The 25838-nt window shown below is 40.7% G+C and overlaps 1 protein-coding gene and 1 pseudogene across 4 annotated transcripts in view; one reads left to right on the top strand and one right to left on the bottom strand.

The window, feature by feature from the left end:
• Positions 1–22984, top strand: part of FYCO1 (FYVE and coiled-coil domain autophagy adaptor 1) — a 45978-nt gene extending 22994 nt beyond the window's left edge. For 2 of the 3 annotated variants that reach the window (XM_084221060.1, XM_084221061.1), the window contains exons 11-19: positions 850–1017; positions 1453–1602; positions 3030–3235; positions 3580–3724; positions 12479–12562; positions 15409–15498; positions 17157–17367; positions 18642–18751; positions 19177–22984. In XM_084221060.1, coding sequence (XP_084077186.1) covers positions 850–1017; positions 1453–1602; positions 3030–3235; positions 3580–3724; positions 12479–12562; positions 15409–15498; positions 17157–17367; positions 18642–18751; positions 19177–19252 — 1240 coding nt within the window. In that variant the 3' untranslated portion in view covers positions 19253–22984. The remainder of the gene's footprint in view (positions 1–849; positions 1018–1452; positions 1603–3029; positions 3236–3579; positions 3725–12478; positions 12563–15408; positions 15499–17156; positions 17368–18641; positions 18752–19176) is intronic. The other variant, XM_084221062.1, reaches the window with a different exon arrangement.
• LOC311158557 (C-X-C chemokine receptor type 6-like) lies at positions 8757–9615 on the bottom strand (annotated as a pseudogene). The gene has a single exon. The product of its transcript is annotated as a C-X-C chemokine receptor type 6-like (transcript).
• Positions 22985–25838: the final 2854 nt, after the last annotated feature.

The following is a 25838-nucleotide window of genomic DNA, read 5'->3' as shown; positions in this document are numbered from 1 at the left end:
TCAAAACATTGAAAATCACCATGGTTTATGAAGTACCATATGTCACAGGGTTTAAATAGAACAAAGAGCTCATGGGCACTGGCAGGGAATATCAGATTGACACTTCACATGAGAAACATGGAAATTATACAGTGCACATGAATGCATGGCTTAGTTTTTACTGTATTGTTAATTTAGCTGATATAAATTCATGAGAGACATATTTATAGCCTCTTTTTACCTTATAGGTTAAGCATAAAATTAAAATAGTACTGGGGTTCTTTGTAAAAAATGGAAAATTTGTACTTTTGGACAGTTTCTTTTTTCTCTCCTCTTCGTGAAGTTTCAGGGAATCAGTAAGAATTATCTGAATGGGACCACATCCTGCATGTCTTTGTCAGGTTTCTTATCAGCTTTAATAATCTAGCTCAGGATGTGTTTTCAAAGTCTGTAACGTGGGCCTGTGTGGTGTGGATAATCTGGCAGTCAGAAATAGATCTTCGTGAGGTGTGGGCTCACACAGAGTCTAATAGGTTAACCAAAGCCTATGTATTTTTTTACACTTGTGCTGATATCATATGTATTATCTCTAGTTGATACTATCATAAGCTTTACTATAAGCGGGCCATCCAAGAAATTGCTGGTTGCTGGCTGCTGGTTGCTGGCTGTGTTCTAGATAATGGATCTATGTGCATTTTCAGTGATGCAGAAAACTGGGGAGATTCTGTCTAGCTCCAGAAAATATGCACACTGAGAAAAAATTCACTGAAGCTACCTCTTTATCAGGGTGGAAGAGCCCTTCTTTCCACAGGGAAGACTTGAATTTAGATGAGGTAAAAATGATTCATAATTTCCTTTGTATTTGATCAGGATCCAAAAAGAAGCTGATGAAGCAAAAGAGAAGATCCTGGATTACACTGAGAAGCTCAGCAAAGTGGCAGCAGATAAAGACAGCAGTGACCAGAAGTTGTTTGCTGAGCTGGATGACCTGACAAGAACAAAGCAGTTCCTTGAAGAACGTTTGATAGAACTTATCAGGTTGGCATAAAAAAAAACAGCAAACAGAAATTAAAATCCTTGCTTAGTATGTTCAGGGGTACTGCTTAGGTCATCCAGATTTATATTCCCAAATTGAAGATACAAGTGAAGGCCAAATTCCTTAGCAGTTGAAATTTTGCATTTCCATAATATAGTCAAAAAATGTAACACTCAATAATATCTCCTTAATTTGCTGTCTGTTTTGAAAAAAATATGTAGTTCTCTGCATGGCACGTGTTCTTCTCCCTATTTTTGCAGAAGCTTCAGTAGGTTTTTTTGATCTATCTTTATATTTGAAAGCTTCTCAGAATTTTAGGAGCAAAGGAATTTTTACTGTGAATGTTTCACCAGCATTCCAGTTGAGCTTGGTTAGCAATAAACCAATACTGTGACAACTTCTATGTGTTTTTCTTTCTTTTAACTGTGTCACTGCAGAGATAAAGATGCTTTGTGGCAAAAGTCTGATGCTCTGGAGTTCCAGCAGAAGCTTAGTGCAGAGCAGAGGTGGCAGGGGGACACAGAAGTCAATCACTGTCTGGACTGTCAGAGAGAGTTCTCATGGATGGTGCGCCGACACCACTGCAGGTCAGTTGTTGAACTGTATTGCACTGTTCAAAAGTAAAACTCAGTAGGGTTGTCTGTGTGGAGGAAATATTTCTGGATGTTCACAGTTCAGTGATCAAAATTGTTGATGCATGTAGAGGCTGAAAGAACACATGAGCTTACAAGGGGATAAGATATTATTGGAAAGATCCCTTGACAAGTATTAAGATCTGGATGCGACTCTGACTTGTGGAGTCTGTTAGTTTCTCATTTCTGGAAATAAAGATAATCTCACCCTGTAGAGTGTGTTTCTTTGAAGGACTGTGCACCGCTCTGTTATTCTCTACACAATATTCACTAGGATGGCTTTGCTACTGTGGTGGAAGTATTCCAGAACATGTTTCAACATGGTATGCAATTATAAATTTGTTACACTAGGTATGTTCAGAGATAATTAACTATTGCCGAGTAATCTTTTGTTTGCTTTTTTTTTAAAATGGATATGAAATTATTTCCCCTACAGTTAGTGTTAGTTATCCAATCTAGATTTATTAAAAAGTATTTAAATGAATACATTTCAGGGTCCTAGTGATATGTTTGGTTTGGCTCTTTACTGTTCCTTAGCCTCATGACCTGATTTCTCATGTAAGGAAAGAATGAAGCACTGGAACTGTTTCCATTTCACGTGAATGTAAACAACATTCTGTAGGGATTAGTGAATGGTGAAGTCATTTTGGGTAACAGCTTCCAAATTACTCATTTCTGCTAAGGTCTCTGAAAGCTGCTTGTGTCTTCACCCAGTAATGATTTAAATGATTAAGAAAAACAAAACCATTAAAATTTCCTGAGTAGCAGTCATGCCTGATGGATGCTTTAATTCATGAACATGCTCTCTACATGCTCATTACAAAGTAGTTGACAAGTTTAATACTGTGAGGCTTCAGAGGGGAGAGGGCAGGAGGAATGAATGTACACATATGTGTCCAATACTGGATTTTTTTCCTTTCTGAAGGGAAGAGGGGTCATTATGAAGCAGAGACATAGAGATGTGTTTCTAAAGTCCTTATAATCAAATCAAGTTTTGTTCTACCTGTCTGTGAGATTTGGCCTGTGTAGTATTAAGTTCATTTTCTTCTTACATACTTAATATAAATATTATTTATTTGCATTGTATATTTGTGGACATTTGGTTGTTTTGGGTTTTTTTAAAATATTTTTAGTTTTTTTTTGTTTTACCTGTTTATTAAGGTAGCAAAGTGTGAATGTGAATTTCTATCCTGTGTTTGTCAAGAAGACTTGCTTCACTTCAAAAAGGAGTGTGGTCTATTGTGAGTTCTGCCAAGGGGTGTAGCTTTCATGCTTTTGCGGAAAACAAGACCATTATGAGAGAGCCCCATCCTCTGTCACAGACATATGTTCTGGCTGTGTGTGGTATTTTTGTAACACCTCTGGTTTTGAATCATTTCTAGAATGTGTGGCCGCATTTTCTGCTACTACTGCTGCAACAACTACATGGTGACAAAGCTTGGTGGAAAAAAGGAGCGTTGCTGCAGAGCTTGCTTTAATAAGCCTAGAGTCATTGTGGACAGTACAGATGACTCTGGATCCAGTGCCAACCAGGAAGGATCACCAGCTTCATTGGAATCGCCTGTGTCACCATCTGAGAGGGCTCTTGGTTAGTTTATTGTTTGCCTGCTGGGGAGAAATGAGTATGCTTCTTCGAGGGTCTCCAAGAAACCACACGGTCACCTCCTGCTCCAATGACCTGCAGGAGGTCATGGAGTGTCTTCAGGGTGGGACTGACCCTGTCTTTGAATAGAATTGATTTTGAGAGAAACATTAATGTATTAAATGAGTGTCAGTCAGACCAAGATTATGCATTAATTCTAATAGTTATCTAATGCTTCTGTAAATGAAGAGGAATGGCCCAGGCTTGCCCCTTAAGGGTCTTGCTCTTTTGTTTTCCAGACAACCAGCTAATAGGGTTTATGTTTCTTCTCGTGTTTTTTTTTGGCACAGTTGCAAGTGAAGCCTCTAAACCACCAGATGATGCAGCTTTTGATATAATCACTGATGAGGAGCTGTGCCAAGTACAGGAATCAGACTCTCTCCACAATGAAAGTCAGATGGAAAGAGACTCTCTGGATCAAAGTGTGACAGATCTGTGAGTAAACACTGCTTCTCAAAGAGGGGGCTCTTTGGGATTTGCTTTAGAATGTTCTTCTTTTCCTCCCATTCAGTGAGAGTAGTCAACCTCTGTGTAAAGTGAAGACATCTGTTCCCAGGCCACGTGTTCAGTAGAACAACACAAGATCATTTTGGTCTATTTGCACAGTCAGCATTCAATCTAGTAAATATAAACCACTCCATGCTCCTTCTCCATCTGCTTCACCTCAACACAGGGGAGTAGTCCCAGCTCTGTGCTGTCATCAGGCCAGCTGTCACCATTAAAGTCAGCATTCAGGCTCTCTGTGTCTGTGGACTTCCTTACTACCTTAGAGATGACAGCTTACAGAAAAGAACAATTGTGTGTCTCCATCTGGCACAAGTTTGTTCTTTTCTTTTTGAAGAAATTAGGAGTGAGTGCAGATTTTAGTAATTTTTAAATATTTGATTCTACCTAAATTACTAATTAAAAGGATTTAAGGCCATCTGAATGTCCAAAGACTTGGTTTGCAAATGACATTGTAGTATTATAGTTTAATTTGTATCTATTTTTTAGGCAAAATATTGTTTTACTATTGTTCAGATATTTGCAAATGTTTTACAAAAATTCTGTTCTTTAAAATATTTTGTCTTTTGAGAAGAAAAAACAAAAAGAGAAATTTCACCTAAATTATGTACTTGGTTTTCTTCCAAGCAGAAAAATAAACAGGATAAATATAAACGCTGAACCGAAAATACTCACAGAGTAAATATTCTGCTGCTGAGAAAGCAGACCTAGACTCTTTTGCACCCAACAGACACGTTTCCGGTATAAACCACAATGACTTGCAGTTTGGCTTGAAGGCAGACAGTGCAGACTTGTTTATTTGGTAAAAAGATTTTTCAAAATTCTACATATTTGTTTCTTGGTAAATACCTTAAATGTGTTCTGCCTACTTTGTGGACAGCTAACACTGACAGTGTATTCCTGCTTATCATGTGCTGGAATGAACTGAGCTTCACAGTGCCCTTGTGAATTAAGTGTTGCCTTTGTTTTGCAAAAGGACAGTTTGTGGTGGGGAATTTTTGTTTGGTTTGTGAAGAAAAAAGTGAAGTGTACTACTTCTTTTAATTCATGCTATCTGCGGGAGGTGTATTACAGGTGAGTTAGCTCTGGAGAAAACAACCAGGAGAAGAGAAACAAGTGTGGGTCACCAATTGTTTTAATTCAAGATGGTCTAAATTCATCTTGTCTGACAAAGTATTCAGGCAGGAAGGAAGGATCGTCACTAACAAGCGGATACTATTCTTGAAGAGCACCCATGAAACAATTTATTGCACTATGTAAGCTTTTAGAGGTTGTCTGGCTTGCCTTGATGTCAGATTATAAGCAGGAGAGCCAGGAAATAGTGCTTTATCCTCTGTTGCTTTTTGTTAGCAGTTTCATGAGCAGGTGTGTGAGTCCTACTGTGGCAGTGCTTTGAACTTGAGACATTCTTTGCAGAGAACACAAATGACACCTGCCCCTTCCCATGACACCTGTAATGTTTGGAAGGCTCAGGCTCACTAGCCTGAGAGGAGAATGGCCTTCTTGCTTTGCAGATGACTTGTTGATTGTGGGTTTGTGTTATGGGAGAGATCCAGAAACTGATAAGTGAGTCAGATGATGTTGTGGTGCCTGTGGTGCATGTTAAAGAAAAACAGCAGGGCACAGTGCTGATTGTGACAGCACACAGGTCTTCTCACGTGCTTCGCTGGTGAGGAGTACATGTGTACCCAAAGCCTGAGTGTCACTTAGCACAGGAAGGAGCAGGAAGTGCAGCATGAGATACTTGGGTTGTTTGTGAGTAAATGTGCCAGAGCCACTGTATTGTCTGCTGACCCTCTGTCCTATCTTTGACAGCAGCCCTTGAGACATGTACTGAAAATTTTCCACTGTGTTTTCTCCCACAGTTCAAGGACCTGCAGTTCAGTGACTTTCTGAGCTACTGGTTTGATTGCTGCAGATTTCTTGGCTGTACTGGGCTGACCACCTTGAATTTCATCTAGACTTATCATCTTAAGTCTTTCTCTTTCTAAAGTGTCCAGTTAAATGTGGCCTGATTTCTAGCTGGAAACTTCCCATAATCTCCAGTGGCATTCCAATAATGTTCTGTTTACATTAAGTTGAATATTTGGAGTACAATTTGCTTAGATATAGTGTCTGGGGAACACACAAAGGATCCAAGATTGTGGTTGCTAGATGCAGGTCTGAGGAAGGCATACAAATAAGTCAGTTTTCAGGCTAAACTTCTTTATTGAGATCTGCTGAAATTAATCCAAGCTATTTTGGTTTTGCCAGAGACTTGAACCAGTTGGTGGAGCTTTAAAAATGAAGGAGATGAGTAGCCAGGAGAGGGAAGAGAAGGGAGGCTTGCTGTCCAAGTAGAAGATCTGCAGTTGATATGCTCTGTTGATGTAGTTCTTATGATCTCTCTCTGGCTAACAGCAGAGATTTTCACACTGACCATACCTAGAATACTAGGTGTGAGTCCTTGCTGGACTAAAAATGGTTGTCAAAACAATAAATTTAAAGGTCATTCCTGTTCCTATTTGTCCCCCTTTTGGTGCCTACTGTACTTTCACTCTATTTTTCACTTGGTGTGTTGGCCCTGCCACTGTTGTTCCTTCCTTGAAGTGACATGAAACAGTTACAACAAAATTATTTCATAACAGCAAATCTTGAGAGTCTGCCTTGATTGGTACAGGTCAGTTGAGAAGCAATTAAAACTCACCTTAGTCATCAACTGCAGAGGTGTGTGGCAGAATAAGAGAGATGATTGCACTAACATAACTCTGGCTGACCTTGAAGTAGCTATTTCCTAAAGGTTAGGATTAAGCAGTAGTTACTTCATCCTTTCAGGTTAGTTACGTGTGTTTGGACCAACCTGATCAAAATCTTGAATGTGAGAAGCTGAGATTAATTGTCCAATTGTGATACATCCTGTTACTTCAAGGCACATAGGTTTTCTTTTGAAGTGTTGTATTTTTGAACTCTTATTTCTAAAGCATTCACATTTGCATATTGTGTTCTAAAACAAAGGGCCCCAGGATAAACCAGTGCACTGTGTTTCCATTTTTATGTGTTGTAGGCATACTATGCCTGCAATAAATGTTGCAGCAGCAAAATCAAGATCATAGACAGCAGAAGAGTGCTGAGAGAAAAAACCCCAGCCACTAGCCTGGTACAGGAACAAAGAGTTTATTCACACCTTGGTAGTGGTAAAAAGAACATCTCAGCCTGTCTGCACAGTGGTTGCTTTGGTTTGGATTGTTTTTTTTCTTGATGACTCATAACAGTCTTGGCTGGCCTAATAACAACCCACGTGGTCAGGCAGGGTGCGGTGCGGCCGAAAGGGGGAAGTGAATGTGGTCTGAAGTGTTCCCTGCCCAGTGCAGAACCAGCCAGGAAGGAGAGGGGACAGGAGCACCTCTTGCCACCCTATGCTGGCAAAGCCTGCATTGCAGCTGTGTTTTGAGATGGCACCTTTACATGTGCAGTCACACCACATTGCTTTATAGCTTTGTTTTTAAGGATATTTTACTGTAGGAGAAACAAGAGATTGTGTAATAAGGAAAGGATTGCCTAAGGAGCTGTTTCCTAAAGGGAAAAGTGGTGAGATGGGCACACTGCTGCCAAAAAGGGTCAGGTACCTCTGAGCTGCAATGCTCTGATAGGAAGGTCTGGGTATTAATGGGGAGTAAAAGAACATCCAGAGAGTGTGGCTTTTGCAAGAATGGTTTGAAGCAGTTAAAATTGGTGTTTCAAAGCTGTAATGCAAAGGACTTTGACCCTTTGGACCAGACCCAACCCTGCCTTTATTGCAAGCAGCCCACAGTTGTACAAAGTCCTCCCTTTGCTCCTCTGCAGCGTCTTTCTTTTCCCTGTTCCAGTCTCCACACCTGCTCTACTACTTTGTGCAAGAGCTTTTGCACACTTTTCTGCCCCCTGCACATTTTTTCCCTCCATCTGGGAAGTGAAAAGCCCAGAGTTAGAAAGGGAGAACTGGTACAACAAGGTTGAAAACAGCCAAGGAATCTGCAGTTTGATGGCAAGGGAACCAAGGTGCCAGGAAAAACAGACTGGAAAGATGTCATGATGCAAAGAATGTGTGGGGAATCAGGGTGTGAGAGTTTGCATCTACAGGAACACTGCTCAGTGTTGGAGCCCATGGTGTGTGATATGATATTCCTGGTGTTCACAAGGGGCCTGGTAGTCTTGCAACATGAGCTCTGTTATCAGATATAAGATACAAAGATGTGTATGGGATATTCAGACCATAAACTTGATAGAAGGTGAAAGGCAGATGAAAATGCTGCTTTATTACAGAAATTTTGGATGAATGCTGAAGGATTGTGTGTACAGACCTTGTCCTAGATGGAAAAGAAAAAACCCAAAACATCCAAAAAAACCCAACCACACATGAAACCCAGCATGAAGATTGAAATATATATGTTTAAAATTCAGGAATTCTCATTAAATGAATGGGCTGAACATATTACATAAAATATGAAATATATTTGAAACAAGTCATAAAAGCTTTCAATAAAACAAACACCATTCATAGAAAACCAGCAGGCTAGAGGTTTGGGAGTCAGGAAATTTAAATTACCTTTATGTCATGAAAAGTAGAGTTTTATCTCATTGTTTTTTATACTTTTTGAAGATCTTTTGCATGGTTAACTCAGTTACCAGCTTGGACTGAAAAAGCAGGAAGCAATGAAGTATCATGATGAAAATAGGTTGGTTCTAAGCTGATCACAATGTTTTTACTAATGGTATTTCCTCTTTCACTCAGACTCCCTACATCAGTATTTACAAACAAAACAAATAGAAAAAAAGAAGCTGAAAAATAGTTGCCAGATTTTCTAGGCAGTTTTATAGTGGGTACGTTTGTGGCATCTGCACTATATAAAGCAGTAAAAGATTTAGAACTTTCCTTTTGAGTGGTTTGCCGCTGTTGAGCTGTAACTTTCCATTTGGCACATCTTGATTTTTTATTAACTTTGTGTTAGTACTTTCTGATTTTCATTCTGTGAAGAAATAGAGGGTTAAGACAGGCATAAAAATAAGCAAGAGCCTTTGTAATAGTAATTGCATATTCAAAGCTGTTGTTCAATTTAAAGCTCCAGTCTATGACTTTTATCAATCTGAAGAAAGTATAGGGTATCTGGATAAAAATAAACAGGACAAGTACAGAAATTTTATATATTTGGTCTTTTGAAGACTTTTAGCACACAGTAAGGTTTCAACAATTAGTGAGTAGCAGATGATTATGGCTAGCATGGGAATAAAATAAGCAAGAGTCACTCGGATCACTTCAAGAACCAGTTCTGTGTGACAGTTTGGGTATTCTTCCTGACATATTGCTTTATCAAAATTACACCTCCCAAAAAACAAAGTGTGGTGCAGCAAATGCTTGGGAGATCAAGACAGAGATTAATTTGCCCCCTGTAATTTGTTTGGTTTGACACATGTGCTTTGGCAAAAGTAACAGCAATAAGTTGGTCAAAGGTGATAGACATTAGAGTTAACATTGAAGTGCGTACAAGCCCCATGACATGCCCCAGTGCCTGAAATCCATTCTTGAGCAGCAGACTATGCTCGGAGTGGCTGCATCCAAAGAAAAATCCAGTCAGCTATAGCCAGGTTCAGCAAAAGTACTGTCGGTTTCTCTCAGTGTCTTCAATTTCATGTAGAAACTTTGTATGACAAAGACCAGTGCATTTCCTGCTAGGCCAAGGATGAAAACAACAAAATACATATTTGGCAGGAAGACTCTTATTAATATGAAAATTCTCATTTCTGTTTTTATAGGGGTCAGTGATGGAGAAGTTATAATAAACGTTAGCAGTATCTGTAGTTGCCATGTTACCTTCTTTTTAAAGGCAGCCTGGAAGGAGACATATTGGGATTTTTTTACTCAGCAAATTATTAAATCCTAATGCATCCAGGAGACAGACAAAATCCTTAGTGCTAACAGATAGGAGTTGTAGTAAAGCATCCATGACAGACAAAAGCAAATCTATTTATTTGCTGAAGAGGATTGTCTTGACAGTCAAGACCCAAGCACAACAGCTGGTGGATTTGAACACATCATCTGTTACCAGATTTATACTCATGGGGACTCAAAAGCATACTCAACAGACAATTACAAAGAGGCTTCTGAAAACAGTATAAGGATTAAGCTTTCTAATACATCAGTGATTAAGTGCTTGGATTGAGCTTTCTGGGGAAACCCATGAGGGAAATAAAATTTGTTTTGCCAAATTTACTATTAAGGCTCAGGTTGCAGACTCTGAGCATCAGTCTTATTTGGCTTGGGTTGGACCTGTCCCAAAAGGCAGGGTTTGAGTCTCAATGAGTACTTCAGAACCTGTGTTTCAGTTAAGTCTCATCTTGTTCTGTAGGTGTCAGTCACATCATCTGATGGCAGCACTTCTTCCTTTCCCCATTTCAAGACTTACTGAAGCATGGAGGATTTTCATTAATGCACTCCATTTGTATTACTCTCAGAGGAAGGAGCGACCAGTCCTCTGTCAGCCCCTTCCATCACACTCCCTCTCAAGTGTTGATGGGGTTTTGCAGTGCCAGCTCTCCAAGTTAAGGAGAGGCTTAACTCCTTAAGCCTCTCCTTAACTCAACAACCCTGCAGTCAGGGCTGTTGCAAGCACATAAAAGTAACAGCCCTAAGACTAGTGATCTTTGCAAGCTGTTTACCTGGTAAATTAAGTCTTTTGTAAGATAGGTTTATTGGCTTTTTAAAGATTTAGCCCAAAAGCTAAATGCCCTTTCTTTTGAGCCACAAAAACCATGTTTTTGTAAGATTAATCCTACTACAAGATATTACTCAGTATAAGATTAGTAGAACTCACCTGTGATTGAAGATTGCCTGAAAGGCCTCACCCAGTGAGTTCAAATGTACAGCAGTTCGAGTGTCCCTTGGTTCTGCAAGAGAGGGAAGCTCTGTTGAGAGAAGTGAGCCCATGCAGGCAGATCTTTGCAGCAGCCTGTGCTACCATAGCTGGAGTGCCTCTGGGACTCTGACTTGTAGAGCAGTGAGCTTGTTTCTCTGACTGCTTGAGTTTGGTACCTGCAAATGCGTATAAAGAAAAACAGCACCAAATTTGTCTTACTTCTGCAGCATCATTTATTGAAAGAACATTACTGACGTGAGAAATGTTAGGCTGTATAATGCTCTTTAAAAACTGAGTTCTCCCTTGTGCTTCATTGCATGTGATAGAAATTTCTCTGCCTCTAAGGAACAAACTGGGAACAAGGTGCTAAATATTCACAAACTGTTCCTGTCAAACAGGGGAGCAATACGTTTTGATAACCATCTGCTTTTATCAGTTATTCTGAGATACAGAATTAGGTATGAGGATGACACAGCAGTGGCTAAACTGTGTGGTAACATATGGGTTGTGTGAATTTATCCCATACAGGGAGTGGGCTGAGAGAGTAGCTGTTACTCCTGGATGGGTCAGTCTGAAGAACATTCGATTGTAGAGCTGTGAAGGACCTTGGGTGCAGAAACCACCCTGACTGCAGGGAACCTGCAGGCTCTGGGATGGAGCAGCCTCTATGCATCTACAGGCTGGTCAGGGAGGGCTGGGCAGGAGCTCTGCTGAAAGGACATGGGGCTTCTGGTGGATACTGGTGTAAACTCAGGCCAGAAACTGCTTCTGCTGTATCTCTCCTATAATTCTTCCTCAGTTTCCCTTAACAGCCTCTAAAGAACTGTGTAAAAAGAAGATTCAAAGGGATCTTAACTAGTGTTACCTACAGAGGTGGTTGTAGCCTTGGTGATCTACAGGCTGCAGTATTTGGGCTTACTGGCAGCAGCTTGTCAATATTTTTAGTGCTGATTTCCAGTCGTCTGTGTGCTGCCTCCTGCTGGAAAGGGGACTGGAAAGCACCCTGGTAATCCCTAGTTGCTTGTTCTGAAATTTTCCATTTTTCATTTTCCAAATGTAGTGTTTGAAAGCTATCTTCATCTCAGAGTCTTTGCCAAACATCTTCCCTATCACAATAACAAAAAAAAAAAAAACAAAACAACTTAAAAAAAAAATTTGCATGTTGTCCCTTGGAGCACAGAAATATTCACTTCTTGTGATGTTGCCTAGCTTTCTTTCTCTGTATTATCTCTTGCTTTGAAGATAGCTTTAAGACTGGGGAGTCCTTTTGTATTGTTTGTTGGTTGTTTTTCTTTGTTTCATACTGGATGTAGCATAGCTAAGTTGTAGATACTTTTTTGAGAAATAGCTGGAATTTCATTTATAGCAGTAAGCACCTGACCCATAGCACACAGTGATGGATCTTCATGTCCATCCATCTCTTTCTGTGTAGTTTTGCAATTGGCTGTGTGATGCTTTCCCATCTCAATATATGCCAGGGTTTGCTGTTAACACTTCCCTCCCTTTCCCACCCATACACCTTCGTGCAAGACACTGTCTTGCACCCTGTTAAAAACTCAGTGAGCTCTATATCCCCCTTGCTCCATCCCAAATCATGCCTCTTTTCTTGCCCTTGTCAAGGGCTGTCTGTGGTATCCTTTCTCTGATCCTTTGCTGTCCTCTTTCTATTTTTACTGCTCTTTTTTGGGTTGGAGAGGAAGGCTAATAACTAAGTTAGTGTGCCTGGGGTGGGGCTGACCTGCTAGATAACAGCAGGCCCAGGGAATCATTGGTACACTTCAGCATAATGCCTTTGATTATTTCTTTGCATTTTCAGATGTGTTTGCTGGGCTAAGCAGCTGTTAGGGGCTCTGTACAGCCTCCAGTCTCCGTTTCAGGTTTCTGCCTTTCACACAATTCGGTAAGACTCTCACCTGGATGACAGAAGTTCTCTCCAGAAATCACTGCACTGCTGACAGGCAGATGGCTTCTGGAATTTCACTGCTCAGCCACATGAAGCCGACATCTCTGACATTTAGCTACAGCTGTCAGAGCTCAGGTGTTTATGAAAACAGAAAATTTTTGAGTCTAGATTTAAATGATCTTTTTTCAAGTTTTAATTCTAAAAGGGATTTCTAACTAACCTTTAACTCCCCAAGCCATTTATGGTGTTGGCCACAGTATTTTTAGTATAATTTGTAAGAAATGCTTTCCATGTATAACACAGTGGCTTAGGGACCTTAGGGACAGTGACCAACAGCAGGTGCCTGAGGAATTGCGTAAGACAAGACCAGCATGAAGCAATAACAAAAGCAATTCTTCAAAATGCTCTATCAGCTTCCAACAATCTGTGTCTTGAGGCTTTGCTGAGTCAGAGCTGTTCTCTTCTTGCTGTAGTGTCTTTTCCATGTTTCACTTCTTTCTGCTTTTAGCCCCACTTCATTTCACTTTTAAAAAGAAGAAGTGAAAGAATACTGACTGTTTAAATAGATACACCGGAGGCTGCATATTCATAATCTGGGGACCTGGCAAACTGTAGGAACATCCTTAGTGCTAACACAAAAGGTGAATGGGTGAAGCAAGAATAAATTCTCTTGTCAGGGGAAAAATGCTCCACTTGAATCACGATACTGTTTCTTATATTATAGCCTACCAGACCTTAGTTTAGACTGTTAGACTCAGTGACATGTCATAAAGAGAAAGAGAATTTTCTTTGTGATTATAGGCACTTTGGTTTAATACACAAATCAGGAGACTTAGCACTCCCTTTGCCTTAGATGTGTGGTGAATGTATTGGTTGGTAGAGCCGAGTGGCAAGGTAACCACCTAACCATGTACTGGCTTGCAGCAGCAGGAGTAAGGAAAATCATGTGTTAGAGGAGAACACGAACATATGTTAGTCCTGGGATTTAATTTACGTTTCAAGTTTCCAAATGAAAGATGAAATTAATGGACTAGATCAAGAACTCTAATGGCATTGTGTAGTAAATCATGGAGTTTGGCACTTCTGGAAAGCCTGTAATGTGTAGTTCTCTTGCTCTGCATGAATTCAAGGCTGTGAAATTAAAGCTGCATAGCTAACCTGGTGGGATGGGAGATCACAACATGAAGCTGGTTGCTGTTCCCACTGTGCAAGCAAAACATATGTATAGGTTTACAAGCTATAGTTTAGCTTTCTAATTTGTTGGTTGGAGGGTTTTTTTCAGAATCAGTTTTCTTATCTGGTTGTATAAAGATAGTTAACAAGAAATTATTTGTATCAGTAAGTATTTGCAGATGTTGTACTAACCTTTGTGGACCAACTTGTAGTAAGTACTTCATGCCTCCATTCCTTGTGTCTGGTTACAGCTCAGGTTTTGGCACTTAATTACGGCTTTGAGTCTCCCATGCACATCCCAGCTGTCACCTTAGGGTATTAACAGTAGTGGTATGACTGAAGAAGTCAAGAGTTATTCAAGAGACTGCAAAAATAAAAGAACAGGAATATCAAGATAACAGTTCAGGAAGTGTGTAGACAGTGGGTGCAGTTTAATTTGACATCATAACAGTAAATTTGTCCTGTTTCCAAACCATAATGTCACTGCACTAAACTGGCATGTTGATCGCATGTTGTTGACACAGTATGTTCAGATGCTGCTCATGACCCCCTGAAGAAGACATTTTCTCATGCTCTTCTTCTCAGCAATGCTGCTTGTAGAGCAATGTCTCATTGGATTTAAAAGAAAATGCTAAATTGTGCATTACTTTTGAGAATTGGTCTACAGGAAGTATGGCAATTATGCTCTCTTGGGGCATTACTGCACTTGATGGTTCAGAAGCAGATATGGTATTAACATTTTATCAGATTCCACTGGTTTTTGGAAGGAACCAACCATCTGGTTCCTGTAAATAACAGTCCTTGGCATTTTTTCTGGGAACAACAGCCTAATTTTCTCAAACTGCTGGAATGCAGAGAAACAAAACAAGAATCAGTCAGAGAAGCTCTAACTTACTTGGAAACTATCAGCGTTTGTTTCCTGACTCTCAGCCTCATCCTTCTCTCTGTGTCCAGCCCAGTAATTCTTACCTGGTGTTACTCCAGTGTTCAGCCTGAGCATACACCTTTTTTGAGGTAAGGAGTGGATAGCAGGTTCTTCCCTCTGCTTCGCTGCTGGGACACATCATGGTGTGGAGGAAACATCCTTCTTTGTCATCTTGTAACAGTATCTTTGGTGCATTTGTGTTTGAATCATACAGTATTTTTTGTAGGAAAAGAAGACACATGGTAGCAATTTTACAGCAATAGACTATGTTTTGTGTACAATTGTCAGAGTAGGGAACTGGATAATATGTCTGTAAAACATCTCCCAGATCAAATCCAGGGAGACGTCTTATCCTTTTGCAAGTTTTGTTTAAGGGACACATGCAGACTGTTTTGCTTGTGTCTGCCTCCCATGTTCCCACCTGCCAGAGAATCTTCAAAACCTGTCATCATCTCAATAAAAAATTTATGTTATGATTGCAGAAAAGATTTTCTGGATGTATATATGTATTCCTCTTAGCTCATGAAACCAGGATAAAAACAGTTTTATGTTTGTGCACAGTGATGAGCAGAAGGGGGCTGCGGTTTTGCCCAGTTTTCTCACTAGAATGGGCCAATTAAGGATACTAGAATTCGGTATCAGGACTATCAAAACGCTTCTATTTTAGGAAGGCATCAGCATGCAGATTGTATTTGATCACATATTACTCAGAGAATCATGATTTTCCTTCTTTTCCTTGTTCTAGAAACAGCACGTCTTCAACTTTTGATGACTCTGAAGACTGGCAAGTTGCTCAAGATGCTGAGATATGCTTGTTGAAGTCAGGAGAAATTATGTAAGCAGAACAATTTCTTTGCTATTGGTGAAAGCATAAAGGCTGAGCTCAGATACCAGCTATGTAGCACAAGCATTGCAGGCTCCTGGATGAGCTGCTCACTTGTGTCACGTGGTAGAATTTGGTCTGAGGAGGATGAGAAGATGTAACTCAACCACACAGAGCAGCAGCAATGAGCCAGGTCCTCTCTCTTCAGTCCCAGTGTGCAACTGGGAAATAAAAAGGAGAGATGTAGGTCCACATCACATGAGAAAACATTTCCTATTTTTATTACAGGAATTGCTGTTAACACGAAGGGGGTTTAGAGAAAAGGCTGTGCAGTTCTAATAGTCTCTGAAAGAAACTGCAAGGGCAGGTCAGGGAATGCAGCTCTAGCTGGACCTTTGCCAAAGGGAGGGAACTCATGGCCTTTTGGAGCATGTATCTGTTATTTATTGGTGACTTCCCAGACTCTGTTTTGCCTGCTCTGGCTGATACATGCCATAGCATTAAATGTTTGTCTAAGCCTCAGCTCAAGCTCTGTGTGTTCTGAGTGTGCACAATTCTCTACACGTGTCCTGCTCTGAAATTCCTAGTTACATGCAGTAGTGATACAGCATGTCACTTGCACAGCCAAGAATGGAATCTGATGTGGGGAAATGCACACGACTTAAAGAAATTCACCTTTGCTCACTGTCCCCTTAAACCTAGCTTTGAAATTTTGCCTTAGTTATGGGAAAGGTTTAAACTTTGGACTGCAAGGAGATAAATCAGCCCATGTTTCAACCTTGTTGCTGCTGTTCAGAGATCCAGGTAAATGAAGCAGTAATTAGAATCATATCTGGGCTGTAAGGAAAAACCAAGAATGATATTTAGGTTATTAAAATCAAAAGTCACCTGAGGCACAACAGGACTTTGGTTTACTCTGATCTCAGTTGATTTGCAAGCAGTTTATTTGGCCTGAAGAGTGACAGATGAGATTAGTTTTAGTTAGGGTAATGTAGGCGAGATCCCACAGATCTTAGAAATTACAGGTTTCCCCTGAATAAAGTAACCAGTGTTCTCCTGCTTCAGGGCCTCACTGATCACAGTCTTAAACAGATACCAGAATGAAGTCAGCTCATCTAAAGCTGTAGGACTCTGCATCTTCTAGATGCTTAGAGTTTCCTTTTTAACTGGAAGTATTTTGAGTCAGATTTTTTGCAGCTTGGTTGGGTAAAACAGACCCAGATGTAGTGTTAAGCACTTCAGAACAGAGCTGCTGTTTACATTTCATCCACCTGTCCCCTCTAACCCTGATCCCTCCTGTTTCCTGTGTAAATTTTTATATTCAGCTAGGAAGGTGAATAAGCCAGGTCACTTAATTTTTGTTTTAAAAGAACAGTAGAGGGCAGCATTCTTTTCGTATCTGTAGCAACTCTAAAAACCTTTATTCCAGCACTGTTTTGAAATGAGATAAATAACTGAACAAAATCCATTTGTGCCAGAGCAATGAAGGTTCTTAATATCAGTTAAGTTTTTTGTAGTTTTTACCTTCATCTGAGACTGAATTTTCATGCATTTTCTGGACACTGTGGAGTCTACCTGAAATAGATGGAAAATAAAAATCAATGATTAGTGGTTTTGTCTGAGTAAGCGGATTGGATCTCTTCAAGTAATGATATATTTCTCCCTCACAGGATGAAATTACCCCTTACAGTAGAAGAGATCATGAATTTTGGAGAAAGCAACAGAGAGCTGTTCATCAAATCCAGCACCTACAGTATCATTCCCATCACTGTTACGGAGATGGGACTAACAATCAGCTGGATCTTCTCATCAGACCCCAAAAGCATATCCTTCAGTGTTGTCTACCAAGAGTCTGAAGACACGCCGCTGGATCAGTGCAAAGTAAGGCCTTTGTCTCCTCACTACCTCAGAGGCTGTAGTGCTCTACCCTCATCCAGCCTACAGGAATTGACAAGTATTGCTAGGAGGTCTTCACCAGAATGCCACTCGCTAATGCATTAAGGATTTGTTTTTCCAGTTAAGCTGCAGTTCTGCCAAATGCAAAGCTACATCTTTAATGTTGCCTGCAAAAGTTGAGTTGAAAAGCCCTGTAGCTTCTATTCATTGCATCTGAAATTCACCCAGTATTATTAAGCAAAATTGAACTTCCAAGTATGCAAAATTCTCTTTTTTTCTCAATTTTACTCAGTTTGTAAACTCTTTAAGGCTGGCTTTGCCGGGCTCTTGAGCAGAAGCCACAGGGAAGCAGTTTCATTTCTTGGTTTACATCATTTCTTACAATGAAGCATGTACTTAAGGGCCTGGATGGTGTGCAAAATCTCTTTGCCAGTGCCCAAGGTACCCAGTTTTATATGTGCTGTCCATATTTCATGAGGATTACAGAATAAGTGAATCTATTTTACTCAACTTATTGCAAAGTTTTGCTGATGACAAGGCAGCTGTCGGTTTAATTCACCGTGGTAGAGTGAACTCTATGGTTGTGATTTACTGGGGGAATAAGACATTTATATAGCTTGCGTTAATTCACTGCACAGTTATTAACTCCATTAAAATATCTCTTTTTCTTAATCTGAAAGCTGAATAAAGTGTGAATGCTGCTTTTGTCTTGATGGATTTCTTTGGTAAAACTTCATGTTGTATAGGGTCATCCTTGATCTGTGTCAGCTGCTCTTCTGACAGCTGTGCTAGGGTTTTACAGCAAGACTCACAGATACACACATTTTTTGCTGTAAGCTCAGATAAAAAGATTAAGATTTGCTGAGAAAGCTTATTTTAAAACACACGGAGTATAAAAACATATATTAAAAGATATATTTAGCTAAATCCTCCTCTTGGATATATGGATTTAATATACCACTTGATTAAGTTATTAAAGTTTCTTAGGTTAACATTTAAAAGTTCAGGATTTGATTTTATGTCTAAAGCAGAGATGAATAGCTATAGGTTAGTGCTGTGAAGATATAATCCAAGGAAAACAGATGTCTTACTGTGAGATTTTAGTTTGGGGGAGTTTTAATGCTAATCAGAGTAATTAGTTTTACAGGCATAGAGGCACTTTGGGAGTTTCAAGGTGGCTGAAATCAAGGCTGTCTGAAAGAAAATGCCAATTTATAGGGCAAATAGCAAACTTCATTTTGATTTGTATTGAATTCCAGGTTCTTATCCCTATGACTCGCTGCAACTCTCATAAGGAAACTATCAGAGGACAGGTGAAAGTCAGAAATGCCGGAATCTACACCCTGATATTTGACAACACATTCTCTAGGTAGGTCCTAGAAAGGCATAAAAGGTGAAATAAGTTTGGTTTTACAGGCTGTGGAACTGATGAGATGTACCATTATTCTGCCATTCAGAAGTAAGTATAATAAAATTTTCCTCACCTGCCAAGAGGTCTTCAAGACTGCAGTTTAGTTTTTGTTCTTGTTTGGGGTTTTTTTCTACCCCCACAACAGAATTCCACTCTTCTTTCTGAACCTCTGGGAGGGTTAACAGAAGTAAGCAAGTCATTGGTGACTCATTTCAAGACAGTTCAGTCAGGATTGTCATCTTTTAAACAACCAACCTGACGGCCCTTGCACAGGCATACTTTTTGACAACAGTGAATTGAAAGACTGAATGCACTTTTAAGGCTTCCCCTCTTTGTTGGCTTCAGCTAATGTGATCTTTTTGCTCTCTTTCTTGCCTTAACAGGTTTATCTCAAAAAGAGTGTTTTATCACTTGGCTGTTGAGCGACCTGTCATCTATGATGGAAGTGATTTTCCATAGCCTTTACTATACTGTGTATTTTTAATTAAATTTTTAAGATATGCTATTATTTATGTACATGTGTAAGCATTCTGATTACACTGTGTTTGAAGACTTTGAAACTATGCAATAGTTCTAATGCACTTAAGAGGAGATGTGTACACTAAAAATAGAAGCCTTTTCAGGAACACTAATGGTTCTGTACTGTGTACAGATTGCTGAAAAGCCATGTTGTTTGGTTAAAGAGGTCAATAATAACCCATTTTTTTTCAGTGGAGAGAAAAATAAGTGTGGGGGTTTCTAAATGCACACTGAAATTCTCTGCTGAAAATTGAGAATTTTTCTTACAAAAAATACCTTCAAAAGGAAATGTAAAGGAAAATGCCTATTTTTGACCTCTTCACTGAGGTGTAAACATAACCATCTCTGTTCTGCTGTACTGCTCTTACAGTCAGAGCAGCAATTATGCAATACTTCAGTCTTCACAATTATTGTAATCCATCTAGAATTTTTTATCTTTTCCGAGTTTTATAAGCAGCAAAGCATAGGAGTTTTATACACTTTGGGCTAAGATTTGGTAAGTCTTAACTGGCTTTTTCCAATGCTTATCAGTTACAAAACAACAAACACGAAGCAACAACTCCTTTCACTTTGGCTCACCGTACTCTGTACGTTGGCCCACGGAACCCAGTTCCTACGGTGAGCACCAGTGGCAGAATGCAGAACATCCCTTGTGGAATAAAGCTCTGCTCACTGGGTGATATTGGGAAGAGGAGCATTCCTTTTTCCTGCCTTAGCACCTTAATCATCAGCATTCACAGGAAAGCACAGTTTCTGAGATCAGCAGCATCTCTCTCTCTAGACCACATGGAAGGCAGCAATAATGTTTGAATGGGTCTCAAAACGTCCATCCAAAACGGAATGCATATCCAGGCCTGGTGAGCTCTCCACCCAGTAGTGTTACTGCATTCTGTCCCTTTCCTAAGCCTTGCAGTTGCCCTGTCCAACTGCTAAATTTCCATCTCAGATTTGGGGGCTCTTAACAAGAACAGTCTTTAAGAGAAGACTGAGTTCTTGCTTATACAAAATTTCTATGCAAACCATCTGCTTTCCATATAGAATTTCAGCTTTTTGTCAAAATACCTGGAAATTGATTTTTCTGTACAAAAATACTGCCTTCCAATAGAATGGCAAAACATTTGGCAGGAGAAAGAAAAAAAGCTCTTTCTCCCAACCAGCCCTCCTCATAATTTAAGTGTGTCTGATTTCTCATGTTACTGTTCTCCCAAGAAACCTCAGACCTGGAGGGTTTTAGTGCAGCAGCTGGTAGAAGACCAGCAAAACCTGTGAGGAACCCTGTGGAGACTTGGTGGCAGCTGTAGCTGGCATAGTCATGGTGGGAGACAGAAAATAAAGCATGAGGAGGAAGAAGAAAAAAGGGCAAGCATAAACTGCAGCAAATGGTTTGGGGAGAGGAAAGGGGCAAACTTGTAAAAGCAAGGAGAGGGAACTAGAGGGATGAGCTCAGCTAGGGAAGGTGGTCAGGAGAGGCCAGCTGGTGTTTATGTTTTGCTGGTCCAATCCAATACCCATAAGGGATCTCCCACCCCAAAGGACTGGTTGTTTAAAAGGTGGAGATCAAAGACCAAGTGTTGGATATTTACACAGGAGCAGCTGAGGCAGAAGGAAATTTCTGATCATAGAAAAGAAAATAATTGCTGTTAAAGCTAAAGGTTGCTCATCATTTGTTCAACTGTTAACAATCTATAATCAGTGATCCTGAAAAAGATTGTGAAAGAATGACTACTTTTCATGGAACACCTAGGATTTAGGTCTCTGGCTCACGGACAGCATTCCCTTGCCTTCAGCTGCCTTTTTTCCATGGTGGTGGTGTGCTCCCAACCCTGTGCCAGGCAGAGTGGTCAGTGAAAGGTGCAAGCCCCTGAAGGCTGCAGTGTAGTAAACCCTGACCTGGTTGTGTGCATTAAAATGAGATGGACGAGAGACTGATGTGGGCAATAAACAGCAATAAATGGCATGGATCGGTCCATGAATTACAGCATATTTCAGTCTTGAAGCTATGTTTTATATTTAATTAGGCAAAAAGAGATTATTTATTGCTTAAAAATGGAGTACTCTGTACCATATGCTATGCAATTTCACTGAGCTGTTACTGAAGTCTGCTGAAGTTTTCTTTTAAGCTTTTAGGTGTGGTTTTTAAAAACATTTTGCTGTTGTTTACTTAGAATACTAATTTTATTTAGAATCCCTAATACCAGGGATATCTTTCTAACATGCCAAATGTAAGGTAAAGGGACACTGTCAAGTATCTTCAGCCAAAACATGACATCTCTGTTAAAAAGTATTTGAAGTCTTTCTACTAAAAATAATTTGACAGCCTTGCATCTTGATTTCTTTCCACATCCAGTTCTTGACATTTTTTTATCCTGTGGCAAATATTTTTAACCCCCTGTTTATGTAGGTCTCAAAATAATTGTCTCCATGTAGTAAGTCAGATGTTTTTCTGGAGGTCTCTCATGTAGACAGTCCTGAGACTGGCTGAAGCCTGTATTTGGGAGAAGGGGAGTAAATCCACTGCATTGTTCTCATTTAGCATTTGAGTCTTTATGGTCCCTTTTCTTCAGGTTTTCCTGCCCTTTGAGAGTAATTTTATGGATGGTTTTTTTTCTCTCTCTGAAAGAGGACTAAGAGTGGGAGTCAGAATCTGTTGTTTAAGGATGAAAAGAAAATGTTTGTTTTTGACCAAAGACAGTACTTAAGGAGAAAAAGTTTCAAATGATGAAATATCAGGCTGGTAAGATGCAAGTGGACAGGAGTGCAGCTGTTCAAAGAAGCTTCCCAGGAGCAGTAACCCCATCATAACTGCTGGAAGAGGCTGTGCAGAGACAGTAAAGAACCTCACATTAGTAGAGACCTTTTGTTTAAATGTCCCAGACAGTTCATTACTGGAATCATGGAAACCCAGTAAATGGCTTTGCACAAGGGCAGGCTTGTGCAAGAGATTATTTCATTCAAGCACTTCATTCTTCCATTCATAAAATTCTTGTTCATGTGAGCTATGCCAGCAATGCTGAAAACTGTTTATTTATAGGTGCTCAGGTGATTTATTGAATTGGGCTTTGTATTATCTTTATTTTATCTTTATTGCAGGAATGCAATAAAGAGAAAAATATCTTTAATTGATCATGAAATTAATTGAAGATGCCACATTCATAGGACAATGAGATTATACATTGTGGTTAGCATGAGTAATTGTTTTTCTGGGTGCTGGAAAGGGTAAGGAGATATGGAGGGTAAGATTTTTTAATTACAAAGAGGTTTATGTGAAGGAAGGAATGTAGTTTCTTCAAAAAAATGACAGTGTTCCTTTACTCAACATTACTCTGTTTCTTTGTGAAAAATGAAAGAGGTATTGCACAAGAGTGTACCACATTAAAAAATAGCAAAGCTACAAAAGCCTGACTTCTTTCCTAAAACTGAAATTGCACTATAGTTTTAATTAAGCTCAATCACTGAGGTTGTAACTTGTTCAGAAGCATCTTTTGGTCTTAACTGCCAAAGAATTGCAAGCCCTGTTCACATCAAACTTCCTGCTCCAGATATGGGAAAAATCATGTATACCAGTGTCTGTACAGTTACAGAAATGTTAATGGTTGTGTTGGAATGTTTTTCTTGATGCTTTTTTTTTTCTTTTTTTAACCTCAGGAATTTAAGAATAAAATTCTTTATCATTGCAAATGTTTGTCCCTTTTTTGCCTTGCAGAGATAGCATTGTGTGGAAGAAAAATCTGATAATTGTATAATCTACTTGGGGGTTTTATGAAATTTACATTGTTCCATCCCCTAATTTTAAAGCTTCAGTTATCAATAGAAGGTTCAGAGCATCTCCAGAGGCATCTGGAGTCCTGGCTCCACGTTCAGAAGCTTCCCTCTAGGAGAGGCTCTAGCAAAGCCTAATCTGAAGTATGAGGGACCTGCAAAGAGTTTTACATATAGCCAGTACATGTGTCAGTGACCATACTTTGCTGTACCTCAGCTCTGCAGGGAACTGCTGCAGCCATCAAAGTCTTTGTGTCCATCTCCAGTAATGCATTTTTATCCATCCTGGGTAATATCCCCTCCCTTGGTGCTAGGGAAAAGGCTCTCCCAACCCTACTTCTGCCTTATATTTCTCAGTCTGTGCCCCAAGGACACACACAGGATGACATTTTTCTGGGGGGACCATGTGAAGCTGCCACACGGCCATCATATCCTCTGCATTAGTCCTTGAAGGGTCACAGAGATGCTTTGAAGTCCAAATATATTAACAATTCTTTTCACACCCTTCCATCACTTCCCTGCTCTCTGGAAGAGGTGCTTCTATAAAGATGTCTCTGGTTTGGGCGGAGCAGGCATCAGGTTTGCCTGCAGAGAGTGAAAGTTCCCCGTGGCTCTCCCAGCTTCTCCCCTTGTACCACAAGCAGGCTGGTGCTGTGCTGCATGACTGCCTGCTCCATGGTGACAACACAGCACTTTGGGCAGGGACAAGTCAAGTCCAGCTGCCTCTTTGAGGAAGAGCAACAGCATAGGAGACTACAGCCCAAAACTGGGAACATCTAGGAAAAACTGGCCTCAAATAGAAGGGAGGGGACCCAAGCTATGGAAGATCTCAGGCCTCTTCCAGGACTTCCAGCAATTGCTGGGTGCCCATCCTGCTAGAACTGTGGCTAAAATATGAGCAGAGTCCCCTGGGACTGCTCATGGAGCAAGAGAGGCAATACCCTTTGCCTGTGAGGAAACCTCCCATCCTGGAAGAGAACATCAGCTGAAGGTTGGAACACCCTAGCCAGGCACAAGAGGGATTGTGGTGGGATAAATCCAAGTAAAATGTCAGGGTAGAGGGACAGAGGAGCCCTAGAAGAGTTTGACTACAAGGAGCTGTGCTGCTGGCAGATGGAGGTCCCTGGCAGATACAAGAGGGAGAGGGAGTAATGGCAGAAAACATCTCCATAACTGAGTCCCTGCTGTGTGCTGACCAACAAGAAGGGTTGCTGATGAGGCTGCAGCCAGAGGGGTGCAGGGAGGCAGCTTCCCCCCGAGTTTGTGGTGTGAGAGCAGCTTGGGGAGCCACAGCTGCTGGACTGCAGGCAGCCGTGGTGGAACCAACACCGAGAGGGAAAACCACCCCCAGGAAGGTTGGTTCCCAGCTTCCCCTGGCACAGTGATGGGAGCAGCCTGACTCAGAACAGGATGTGCATGACCCAGGGACAACCCCATCGCCCCAAACTGCTGCAAATTCATTGCTTTTTCACCACCCTCAGCAGTTTCACCTGCTGATGGAGCATGAATGTTTCCCACTGTGTTTTGGGGACTGAAGAAGCTTTACTTGCTGTGAGATGGCCACAAAGTTCAGGTTCCTGGGGCTGGTGAGATGTAGTACAGGGAAGAGGAGCTTGCAGCAGTAAGGTTTGCATACTTATTTGTTTGCATACTCAAGGGCTCTTTTGGGGGGGGCAGGAGAACCCTCTGAGTAAGCCCAGCCTCAGGAAGGGGTAGTGGGACTGAGCTGCTGTGGGGAAGCATCTGCCCCCAGTGTGCTCCCTCCTCCATTACCTGCAGACACCTGCCCTGCTTCCCCAGACTGCACCCCAGCCCTCTCCTCAGGAGCCTAAACCTGCTCTGGTGCCTGCAGGGTTCTCAGCTGCAGCTTCCACACAACAAGGGTTAGATATTTGAAATAGACCCTCTTAGCAAAGATTTCCTTTGGCCTCTTTTGAGAGGGGTAAATGCTGTGATTGCAAACAGTTTGTGTATGGTTCCAAACTGGGAAGGATATGTGGGCAAGAAACAACTAGTTCATCCCCTTGGTGTATGTGGCAGTGCCTTTATTTAATTTTGACTTCTGTTTGCTGAGCACAGATTACAAAAACCCCCCACACCCTTCTTATATATACAGTGAAAATTATACACATCTTTGACCATTTTTCTTTCTAAGGAAAAGGTAAAAAAAAGAATCCTAATAAATGTATATGAAACTTGAAGCCCATCTGCCTATGTATACCCTACTAGCTAGAAAAGCAGCACCAAACTGAGCAGAAAGCTCTTGTTTACCAACATGCTTTAATGATAAATGCACAATGAAAACCCTTTTTCCCTGGAAGAGCTAAGTACCAGAAGGCAAACCAGGTTAGATGAGATTATTTAAAACAAAGCCTCCTGAGCACTACATCCTGCAATTGAAGAGTGGGAGGTGCAGGCTGCGGTCAGGCAGGACAGGCGAGGCCATGTCCCTGTGAGGGGATGAGCGAGGGGGAACAGATAAATGATGCCCTGTGGGCTCAGGTTTTGGGGTGCATTACAGCACACCACATCTGGGAATGGCAGCCTCCACAACCTGATGTCTCATTCCAGATTTCATTAGGTTTGACACTTAATTACTCCCTGTCTTGCTGGTCCTAGGTTAAATATATTTTCCAAAGGTATTGGTATATTACTGATGGTCAGCTGAACCATGGGTTTGGTTTTTGTGCTCTGGTTTTTGACACCTTTGCACTGTACAGCAATTATCCCCAGGACAGACAACTCAATGTCTCTGAAGCCCTTATTT

This window comes from Fringilla coelebs (assembly GCF_963513975.1).
Source record: "Fringilla coelebs genome assembly, chromosome: 1".
Taxonomy (NCBI): Eukaryota; Metazoa; Chordata; class Aves; order Passeriformes; family Fringillidae; genus Fringilla; species Fringilla coelebs.
This window is presented reverse-complemented; position numbering and strand designations above follow the sequence as displayed.